Raw genomic sequence first — 12,412 nt, forward strand, 5'->3', positions numbered from 1 at the left:
TTCTTTTCTTCTTATTGAGATTCTTTCTTTCTTTTGTGTGCGTTATTTTGTTTTCGTTAACCGTTTGCATTGCCGAGTCTGTTTCCAGTGGTACTATCTTTTGATTTTCATCAGCTAGTTTTTTGGGAATGTTTCTACTTTACCGTCTTTTCTCCATCTCCATTTTTCATTACCATCCACGGTTAATCCATTGTAGTCCCTTTTAACATTTCTCCCCATGTCTCTTAATTCCTTACACTTTGCTCCTATTTCTTTCTGAATATTTCTTTCTAAGACTGTCATATCTTGGCTTATGAAAATCTTCTCCCCTTTGATATGTCTCAATTTACTTTTCTTCTTCATTACCTTATTTTTTTCTTCTATACTTCCCATTTTCAATAGACAAGTTCTGTCTCCCAGTTTAACTGCTTTCTCTATTTTTGTGTTCTCTTCCAAGTGCTGTTTGATGAAGTTTGTCATTTTTTCTTTTAGTTCAGCTTCATCATTCGCATCTATTTTGAGACCCGTTATTACTAGGTTGTTTTGCTTCATTTCTTTTTCACACCGTTCTACCCTAATTTCCAAAATATTTAGCTTTTTCTTTGTTTCCTTGAGTTCTGTCTTTACCTTATTGTTTTTTTTTCTTTAATTCTAGTATTTCATCTCTAAAAACCTTGTTTTCTTCCCTCGTTTGTCTAATTTCATTCAAAACTTGTTTCAGTAAGCTATTTGTTGTTTCTTGTTCTGTGTCCATTGTTTTCTCCATGTCTTCCGTTTTTCCCTTTGCGATTTGCAGCTTTTTTGTTGGGTTTGGGGAGATACTGATTCTCTGTCTTTTCTCTTGCGATATTCGATCAGAGGCTCGTCCCTTTCCAGCTCCAGCTTTATTAATTTTTTTTACCTATGTAATATAATATGCCTAGTTTAAATTACGTACTATTTCTTAAATATATACAGATTTTAGAACTACTAGTTTACCAAACAACCGCGAAAAGGGTTAATTTCGGACTATCTCCGCGGAAAATTAACCCCTATCGGTTCTCAGTATGTTTTTATTTATTTTTTTTTGTATTATCTATTCTCTATTTTTTTTTGTTTATATTTCTCATGTATTCTTACAAAAAAGTTCTAATAATGATTGAAATTTTACTAACCGTTCCTTTGGAGCGTTGAATCCCACCTTTATATCTCCGCCAACACTTGATTTTCTTTATAATCAACGTTAAAAAGGGAATCATTAAATCCTTATATGATACAGCCAAAATTACTTGTTCTAACGAAAATTCATTTTTAGAAGAAAAACAATTGTTAACATCTGTTTTATTAAAAAATGATTATCCCATATCGTTTATAAATAAGGAATTGTCAAGATTGGATCGAATGGAACAGAACAACTTAGAACGGGATCCTACAACATTCACAAGAAATAATACGAGGAAAATATCAATACCATATGTAAAAGGACTATCCGAGAAACTTAAAACAATAGGAAATAAATTCAACATATCAACAATATTCAAAACAACAAACACATTGAGATCTATTCTATCTAAAACTAAACCTAACAGTGAAAAAGAAAGAACAAAGAATTGTATTTATAAAATACCTTGTGAATGCCAGAGCTGAAAGTATCTTTAGTAAAAAGATAAAAAAAGTATCTAAGATACTAAAAGTATCTTAGATACTTTTTGGTTCATTTAAAAGTTACTTTTACTTTAGATACTTCTTAAAAGTATCTAGTATCTTTTATCTTTAAAAGTATCTTTAGATACTAAAAGTATCTTAGATACAAAAAAGTATCTTAGATACTTACTCAGGACCTGAGAAATAGATACTTTTCATGATCCGACAAGCTTCGACCTGTCGCGCCGGCCGTAGCGGGAGAGACGATGTGTATTGTTCTTTGCATCCCGCCCGCCGGCCCGCAGCATTATCCGTTTATCCTTTACAGCGTTAAGTTAGTTTGCCTTTGCCGTTCGTACTCGCTAAAGGAAAAAATATTAGTGCACTAGAAAAGGTAAGTTCCTTTCTTTGCTTTTTATAACCTATTTTAAATTTAAATAAAATGTTTATTTGTTTAAATTTAAAAAATGAAGTGATTCAATAAATTATGATCCCTGATCCCTGCAATGTAGAGTAGAATACCTAAAATCCTATGGTCAAAGAAATCAAAATAAAATTATAAAATTAACATTACGGTTGTATCTACAGGGTGCAGGGCGCAAAAACATATATCCACTGATATATATCCTGATCTGATATATATCTTGATACTTATCTATAATAAATATCAAGATCAAGATATATATCAATATTCTATTTCCTTTCCTACATTTCAGACTTATAAAGTTTGACGGGAATTAATGTTTTTAAGTTATTTTATAATATTATTGCTTTTCTGTTTTTATTTTGATTTATATTGAAGACTTAAGAGTGTATCAATTTATTAATTATTTAAGAAGGAATTTATGGTTTTGTTTCAAAGGCATCAAAGGTTATATTTTTGTTAATTTTGTTTCTTATTTTTATCTTTTATGTATCTATTAGCATTATTTGTTTTTTCGCTTTAGCGTAATATCATTTCACATTTTACTAGCATACTTAATTTTTTATTTAGTTTTACATGTTTTTTTTATATTTACTTTTGAATAAACTTATTATTTCTGCTTTTTTTCCATTTTGTAACTTTTTTCGAAAATATATAAATATCACATTTGGATATATATCCGATATATATCAAATATATCCGATATTTTGATATTTATATTTATATAAACTATCATGATATTTTTGCGCTCTGACAGGGTGTCCCAATTCCCAATGGTGCAGTAAAGTTCGATATATCTGATAATGTACAAAAAAAACCTATTTATAAAAATTGTGGACAACTTTAAATTTCACGTTTTAAAATTATTTACTTTTATACAGGCAGGGTGTTTCATATTTCCAGGATTAACTAATTAATATTTTTTTAAATGGAACGCCCTGCCCCTGATGTATATTTTCATCTTTTTGGATTCTTTGCATTAAGCCGATTCAAACAATCTCTAATACTTGGGGTCTACAATTAGAAGTTTAAGAGATACAGGGTGTTAAAAATCTTATTTTTTGAAGTTTAAGTAGTTATTGCAGCGTGGTCCTTGTAAAATCATTCAAAAAAATAATTATAGTAGTGCTAACAAAATTAGGGTCGGGGCCACATAAAACTTGACAATTTTGTTTCAGATGGATATATATGAGAATTGTCATGATAAAGAACTAAATGTAGATGTTGACATGACATTTACTGAACCTGAATTACCTGAACCTGACCCTTTTACACCAAGTGAAGATGAAAAAGACCCTACATATGTTCCTGAAAGTCCTGAAACAACAACAAAAAAGAAGTTCAGAAAATTTTTTGGCGGTGCCTCCTCTTCAAAATCTCCGGAAAAAACCTATGAAAATCAGGATTCAGATTCAGACAACTCGGCTGCTACTAGTGCTACTGCTGCTAGTAGTTTTACTAGTTCTGTTTCTGTAACTAATAGTCAATCCTCACATCATAATGCAGCAACCTCAAATCTCTTTGATGGGAAATATTTTGAAATTACGCAACAAATGTTAGAAAAACTTGACGGGACAAGAGACATTATAGCTAAGTGTAGAATGTGTTTACCTAATAATAAATATTTAAAGGGAAATTCAGGTTCTACTAGTAACTTCTTAAAACATTTTAAAACGAAACATTCAACATTTTATAAGGATTATTTAAGTTCTAAACTTACGAAAAAACTGGAAATTAAAAATATCAATGATAGGCAAATGAACATTAGACAAATGATTACAAAGACCGAAAATGTTACACAGGATAAATTTAACAGAAGATTTGTTCAGTTTATTGTAGATACCATGTCACCTTTGTCGTTGTTACAAAATCGTAGCTTTTTAAATTTATTTAAGGGAATTACTCCTTTAAAAATCATATCCAGGCCTACAGCTGTAAAAAAATTTCGTCTATGGTGTCTGAGAACAAAGAAAACTTAAAATTAACATTACATGATATCCGTTACGTCTGCACGACGGCTGACATTTGGTCATGCAAAACCCGAATTTTTCTTGGTGTTACATGTCATTGGATTGACGACAGACTTCTACGAAAGTCAGCACCGCTAGCATGTAGAAGATTTTCTGGAGCGCATACACACGACCGTATAGCTGAACTATTAGAAGACATATATACTGCTTATAATCTACATCCAAATAAAGTGTTAGCAACAATTACTGACAACGGCTCAAATTTTGTCAAAGCTTTTGGTGTTTTTGGTATCAATAATGTTTTACACTACACTGGTGACGACGGTGCACATCAACAACAAGTGCCAAAAGATGATATCGACATCATTGAGGAAGATCAGGAAGATATTTTGGAGGATGAAGAGGATATTCCTGACATATTTGAAAACGAAAATTATCTCCTTCCAAATAATTTAAGTGACAATAATTTGATCATGATCATACCTACTTTATCTGAACACATACGTTGTGCAAGTCATACACTTGCCCTAATAACAACTACTGATATTATGAAAATAATTAATTCAACCAGTTCTCTTAGATCAAAACATGAACAAGCAATAGCTAGGTGTAATCATATATGGAAAAAAGCAGGTCATCCTAAATCACCTGAAGTGATAAAAAAAGTATTAGGACATACTTTAAGTTACCCGGGTGTGACTCGTTGGAATTCCATGTTCGATGCTCTGAACCAGATTCTTAAGTCTAAAGAAAAACTGGAATCTCTATACGAAAAATTAAATTTTGCAAAACAAGATCGGCTCAGAGATACTGATCTAAATTATTTAGCAGAATTATGCCAAATACTAAAACCGTTTGTTCTGGCAGTTGACATTCTTCAAGGCGAACAAAATATGTACTACGGTTTCCTTCTACCATCAATCGTAAGCTTGTTTGTTAAAATTGAAAAGCTTAAAACCAATAAGTTTAAATATGTGGAACCTATTTTGAACGCTCTGACAGTATCTTTAAACTCCAGTTTTGAAAAACTTCTTAAGTTGACTAACCAATCTGCAATAATTGCTGCAGTTACTAATCCTTTATTTAAAACACGTTGGCTTACTGCATTTCGAGGAATCAGGAATATCGAAAATGACCTTAGTGAAATTAAGGATTTGGTAATTACAGAAGCAATAAAAATTATGAAGGAAAATGACGAACAATTAAAACAAGTTGATGTAAGTACAAATAACATTACTACTGTAATGAAAAGTAACAAAATGTAAAACGACTTCTTTGAATTTGATATTAACTCCGATCTTCAAACGCAAAACGAAAACACTGGCTATACTGATTTAGATTATAAACGACAAGCTGAGCTGCAACTATTACAATATTTGGCCGATTCTGAAACCAACATACAAATGATAAAAAAATATAATATCGAACAATTATTTAAAAAGTTCAATACGCCATTACCTTCTTCTGCAGCTGTTGAAAGAATGTTTTCTTTTGCAACTTTTATTAATTCACCCCGACGTCATGCCTTGTCTGATCATACTTTTGAAAATTTAGTTTTACTAAAAGCTAGTGGTTATACTAACTAGTTATTAGCTACCAAAATGTTACTATTTTTTATATCCTATCCTATTGTGTTTAAAAATTTAATTATGTTGAATGTTCTGTTTTTAATGCATAATGCATCTTATGCTGTTTTTAACACACGAATTTATGTTTATTTTATATTGTTTTGAAAATTTAATGTTTGATTTTTGTTTTCAATACATAGTTATTAGTTTGTAATAACTTAACGTCTTTTATTTCTTATCTACCCCAAAGCCCAAAGTATACCATTTCAAAGTACCTGCTGGCTTAAACTAAAATTGTATGATAATTTAAAGGGTTAAAATGATGTTTTTAAAACAAAAGTATCGACAATCTACTGTGGAGTAGTAGAGTACCGAGTACCTTTATATTATACCCTAAAAGTATCTTAGTTACTACAAAAGTATCTAAGTATCTTAGATACTAGAAAAGCATCTAAGTATCTTTGATACATAAAAATATCTTACATACTTAAAAGTATCTTAGATACTTAAAAGTATCTTAGATACTCAAAAGTATCTTAGATACTTGAAAGTATCTAAGATATTTTTACTCTAAATACTTTTCCGGTATTTTGTATCTTTAGATACTTTCACAAAAAAGTATCTTAGATACTTAGTATCTTAAGATACTTTTTGCCTCAAGTATCATAAAAGTATCTAGATACTTTTAAAAAGTATCTTTTACAGCTCTGGTGAATGCGAACAATTTTATATAGGTGAAACGTCAAGACCATTAGACGTTAGAGTAAATGAACATCAGTCTTATATAAAAAATAGAGAATTTGATAGATCTCAAATATGTCAGCACGCATGGGATAATGAACATAGAGTTCAGTGGAGAGATTCAAGTATAGTCCTAAAAGAAGCAGATAGTAAAAAGAGAAAAATCAAAGAAGCGGCTCTAATTATGCTAAATGAAACCAATTGTGTCGCAAATTCCTCGGTAGAATGCAGTAGGATGTGGTTACCCATATTAAAGGAGGAAGTCAATAGAAAGAAAATACCACAATTAGTAAATCAGTAACATATCGAGTTAGTATCTACATATTTGGTATTTTAGTATTATTTAAAGTTTAAAATATCAAGTCAGAATTTGGTATTAGTTTTGAGAGTAAACTAAATGTAAACCCAAATACTTACGATGTCGGGATAGTATCACGAGGTTTTTCCTGGTTTTCCCTCGTGATTTACTATGGAATCTCTAACGCGAGAATTTCAGTGCCACCGTTGCATTTGGTTGTCTTTTTAAAGACAGATCACATGCTATGATTTTTTGTGGGGGATATTCTTGAGTTGGGATTGATTTCATGTAATCGAATGAACTATCTTTTAGTAAAGTCGTCCCAGGAACGCAACTCATCAATATTGGCAATATCATTTTAAAGTCCTCTACTTTAAAATGTATAATACGTGTCTGAATTGCCGATATAAATGAGTCAAATTAAATAAATTATTAGAAGAATTATTTACTAAGCAACAACATTTTTGTTTATTTAGTATTATTTTGTATTTTGACAACGACACCCGACTTGGGCGTCGAAACGTTAATAAAATCATTTTTAGGTAAAATTGTGGCTTATTTCCCATTTGAATATACTTGATTATAAAAATGCCACAAGAAAATAGCTTCAGAACAACATTGATTTTCTTTGATATTTTAAATACACATAAATGTCACTCATTGAACATTTTTCATTTACAAACAAATCCCTATTTCTAATATCATTATAATTATCTTTGAATATGTTAATAAAAATATCTCTGTTTATTATTATTTTAATAATAAATATTTAAATTTATCTTTCATTTTCAACATGAAAGTTTCAAACTCAATCACAATCAAAAATTGTATAATTTTCATACAATTAAACATTTAATCAATTAAATTTCATATGTGAAATTTTTAGAATTTCAACAATATTTCATAAAATAGAACAATAAACTCAACTTTAATAATTAAAACTTAACAAAACTACCAAAAATCCATCCCAGTACATTGCTTAAGCTTAAGCTAAAAATTTTATGTAGTTTTAAGTATTATTTAGAAAACATATTAGTCACCAGGGCCGGCGATAATGGGCCTGCAAGGGATGTAGTGCAGGCGGGTGCCCCTGCTTGGAGGGTACCAAAATGAGCTTTTTATGGCTGGTATTATACAAATACGAATTAAAAAAGCCAAAGGGCGCCTATGCTAGTTTTGCAGGGCATGTAAGGGCACCTTATACCCTACCTCTGGTACTGTTAGTCGTGTCAGAGTACACCCCTGAACAGGGTGGAGCGGTCAGAATCTCCAACCAGTTAAGATATTTCTATCCCTGTACAAGACATATTTATTTGTTTTGGCACACTAACTCGACTCAGTGAAAATATTGTAATTACATAGCTATAAATAGAAATGAATTTGATGATTTTTTCTTCACCCCAAACGAACCTTTTTTAAAACAAGTATAAAATAAAACGAATAATTTTTATCTCCAAAATAACAAATGTGACAATTCTCTGCTAGCTACTGGCATGCCCGTAGCAGCAGCGTGCGTCCACACATGCCAGTGACACTCACACGCATACGCCTTGCATCTCACAGCACGCTACAAGCAAGAAAAATCAAATTCTTTACGATTAGCTAGCATGCTAGGAACTAGCATGCCAGTTAACTTATACACTTGCCAGTTTGGGGATAGTAGCTAGTGCAGGGCTTCCCAAACTGGGCGTCGCGACGCCCTGGGGTGTTGCGACGCCCTGGGGTGTTGCTGAGTTATCCCAGGGGCGTCGCGTGTCAAAGCAGACTTTTAATACAGAAAATATATTTATTAACATACTTATATCCTGCAATTGGCAGATAAAATTACTGGGTTTCAGAATAAGTTGCTCTTATGGAAGAGAAAATTAGAAGATCAAGAAATTGACTGTTTGCCTGCTTTACAAGGTATTCTACAAAAAAAAACTCGATAGAAATCCTCGATCCCTCTTTAAAAAATATGTTTACACAACACTTGCTATCATTGAGCGAACACTTTGAGAAATATTTTCCCGAAGATCTGGAGTAATATGACTGGGTCGGAAACCCTTTCCAGTTATCTACGTTATCAACACTTTCAACAGAGGAAGAAGAACAACTAACAGAATTGTCCTGTGATTCCAGCCTAAAACTTCAATACGACAAGGACACATTGTTTGAATTTGGGAGCTCAGTTTCTCATGAATGTCATGCCATCAGCACTGCAACATTAAAGGTTTTATTACCATTTACGACTTCGTACTTGTGCGAAACGGAATTTTCTGCAGTGACAGTAATTAAAAACAAGTACAGGTCAAACATAAACTTAGAAAAAGAAATGAGAGTGGTAATTTCCAAACTGGAGCCCTGGTTTCATAAGCTGTGCTCAAAAAAGCAAGCACATCCGTCACATTAACCAGACAGTTACATAAAAAATAGGGTCAATCGGGGCTAATATGAAACAAAAATGTAAACTTTGCAATATAACTTATGATCTATTTGCCCCAAGATACAAACAAAAATTCATTAGTATGTATCTTTGTGTCCTTTACAAGTTGGTGGTTTCAAAAATGTTTTTTGTCATAAAATAAAAGCACAAAAAAAATAAAACTGCGTTTCACTTTAGCCCCATGAAAAGGGGCTATTATGAAACAGCAATGGGGCTATTGTGAAACATATACTAATTGCCTTATTACAACCATTAAATTAATCAAAAAACATATCAGCATTTAGATTGGCCAATTAACTGATACATTAAGGGCCGGTTGTTCGAACGCTAATCAACAATGATCATTATTAAATATTTAATTACTGTCACCAAAACTGTCAATGTCAACTTTGTTTGGGTCGCTGAAAACATAATTAATTACAATTATGAGATTTATTATTAATTGTGTTAATAATTATTGTTATATTAATTGATTATAGTCTCAGAATTGTAATTAATTATGTTTTAACAATTGACATTGACAGTAATTAATTATTTGATAATGATCATTGTTGATTAGCGTTCGAACAACCGGCCCTAAAACAACAACAGTAAGATAGTTAAATATGGATTTAGGTAGGATTAATCTCCATGGAAATTAGTAATAACAATAACAGTTTACATTTGGAAGGTTTTTATAATTCAAAATAAGCAACATAAGCTAGAATACAGAACTGGAAAAATGAATAGCTGAAATATGAACAAATTTGTATATAGGCCTAAGCCTTTGCTAACTTCAGTCATTGTTCATACACATTGACACTTCCAGGGAATACATATGTAATTTTTCTGGACTTAAAAGTGGTTACTGGATAAGGTAGAACCGCAACTATTTCCATGAAATCTATATTGAAGATGTCACCTTCCGTATATACAAATTCCGTCATACAGCTGACTGAAAACTTCCAGCTGAAAAAATGCCTACCTTTGACACAGAGTAAAAAAGGAAGAAGCTGCATGAATAAAACAAAAAGAAAAACAAAAAGACATAACTATTTTGTTTTTAAATGTGGTAGGCGGATACAAATTTTATAATGTACAATATTTTTGCTTAGAGTGTGTTTTGAAATAATACTGGAGAGTGTTTCACATTAGCCCCAAACACTGTTTCATATTAGCCCCTCGACTTTGGTGGATAATATTTTAGGTTTGGTCAGAGTTAGGACAAACATTTATAGCTAAAAATGCTCATTCACTCTAATAGAATGCATTGTAATTAAATGATTGTGTTTTTAAATGTATTTTTTAATGCCTGAGAAAAAGTTTTGGCATTCCGATTAAAAGTTTTTTTCCTTAAAATTGCAAGTCTATGATTTTTATATTTTTCTATACACAGTTAGGTGGATTTTGACTATGTTTGATATGGGGTTTAATTAATTAATGTACTAGCTACAAAATGACATATACTCCACATCTTCATCTACTAAAACTTTAAAGTTATTTACATGTTTCAGATTAGCCCCAATGTTTTGTGTGTTTCACATTAGCCCCGATTGACCCTATCCCTTTTTATTTTTGGGCCTATTTTTTTATTTCGTTCTTAATTTCTAATAAAAATATAAATGTTCAAATAGTTTTTTTTTGTTATAACTATAACCTGTTACTAGGCTAGTACTTACTAAAATTGGTAAATTTTCTTGGGGTTGGGTTGAGGGGCGTCGCAAAAAATTCCAAAGTTTCAAGGGGGTCACAGTACGAATAAGTTTGGGAAGCCCTGAGCTAGTGCTTGCTAATAGGTACTGCTATACCAGTGTGCTAGTAACAGGCATGTGTCATGTGTATCTCCAGCTTAATACACCAACAATAGACGCCATCCCCCACCGGCACGTTTAAAATCTGTGCACTGTAACACCTTGTAATGTTTTTTGAACTACTAGCAACAATTTTGCTATATCATAATAATCCATGTTGTGAAAAATAATCTCCTTTAATGCAATACATAAAATATTTGTAAATTGATACATATATTTTAGATTCAATCATTGAATCATTAGCTCTATACATAATATACTAAAACTTACTTTGTTTGCCAATGTTGGACAGTAACACAACTAATTTTAATGTATTTATACTTCTTACAATGTTTTTCATTGTGTATTTCAGTTGAAGCTCCTATTTGTAATTGTAAATCTTTGTCTGAGTCTAATTCTTTCGTATTCAATATATAAATAAATTTAATAAATAGGTAAAGTCAAAATAATTATAAACTCGATTCCAGCTTAAAAAAACTGTAACGTAACCATAGAACGTAACCCGCACGTAACCCGTAAAAAAACGAATTTTCATTTTGAATTTTGACAGATCCAGAGTAGTAAACACAATAACACAAAAATTCCTATTCAAACTCTTGACGCTTGACCACTAGACGTTTCACGACCATGTTAATCTTTCGGATCTAATTAACGCCATCTCTTGATTGGAATGGGAACTATATTGACAAATTTTAGTTACATGAGAATTTCAAATTATAAATTTTGCGGGATTTTTGATGAAATTTCGCAGGAAATTAAAACAACAGAAATACAATTCAATGTTTTATTCCATATTTTACTGAAAACTTCAAATATTCAAATTTGTTTTCAAAATGTTAAACACTACTGCTATGTGTCACGTGAAAGCACTAATGTGTATCGAGTTGAATGAAAATTTTTGAAAGAATCTTGTAGATAGGATGCTTGTTTAGATAAATATTACCTTATAATCTTTTGCAAACTTCCAAAAATATATAGGTCCGAAATGTTGATGACACACTTGTCTATTGGAATAAACTGTTTCAGGATCTATTATATTGTTTTTTTAATGTGGAGAAACACAGCACGGGATGATCAATGTAAACTAAAAATTCTACTCATAAAAATGGAGAGGAGGTTAATACACTTATTAAAATTGTGATTAAATCTAATTAAAATCGTAACACCACTATAATAAAATAATTAAGCCACAAACTGTAAAATAAAAAGTAAATAACAAATTAATTTAATTGTCAACTGTCAGTTGTTAAATATGACAAGAGAATTGACTGACAGCGACATCTCTGGATTGGAATGGTAACTAATTTGCTGTCTTGACCTTGACAATTTACGTGAAACGCATAGAGTGAAACGTCTATGAGTATGTATGGTTTGTGCGCTTGACGATAGACGTTTAATTTTTGACGGAAAACATATATAACCTCAAAATATTCACGTTGCATTGATAAATAAAGGAAATAAAGTATCTTAGGTTTAATTTAATTTTTCTATATTCGTCAGGATATACATTATTTCTTAATTTTCCTTTTCAAATGGAGGAGGATACGTCAACAAAGAAAAAAGCTCACAGAGATAGACATTCAGGTAAATTATT

General features: G+C 31.2%; 2 protein-coding genes across 2 annotated transcripts in view; one reads left to right on the forward strand and one right to left on the reverse strand.

The window, feature by feature from the left end:
* Window positions 1-11,325, reverse strand: part of LOC114327403 (zinc finger protein 239-like) — a 34,957-nt gene extending 23,632 nt beyond the window's left edge. The window contains exon 1 of the mRNA XM_050648691.1: window positions 11,089-11,325. Coding sequence (XP_050504648.1) covers window positions 11,089-11,158 — 70 coding nt within the window. The 5' untranslated portion in view covers window positions 11,159-11,325. The remainder of the gene's footprint in view (window positions 1-11,088) is intronic.
* Window positions 11,326-12,184: 859 nt separating this feature from the next.
* Window positions 12,185-12,412, forward strand: part of LOC114342682 (ribosome biogenesis protein BMS1 homolog) — an 84,679-nt gene continuing 84,451 nt past the window's right edge. Inside the window, exon 1 of the mRNA XM_050648693.1 lies at window positions 12,185-12,402. Within this exon, the coding sequence (XP_050504650.1) occupies window positions 12,351-12,402 (52 nt within the window). The 5' untranslated portion in view covers window positions 12,185-12,350. The remainder of the gene's footprint in view (window positions 12,403-12,412) is intronic.

Source organism: Diabrotica virgifera, chromosome 4, assembly GCF_917563875.1.
Source record: "Diabrotica virgifera virgifera chromosome 4, PGI_DIABVI_V3a".
Classification (NCBI taxonomy): Eukaryota; Metazoa; Arthropoda; class Insecta; order Coleoptera; family Chrysomelidae; genus Diabrotica; species Diabrotica virgifera.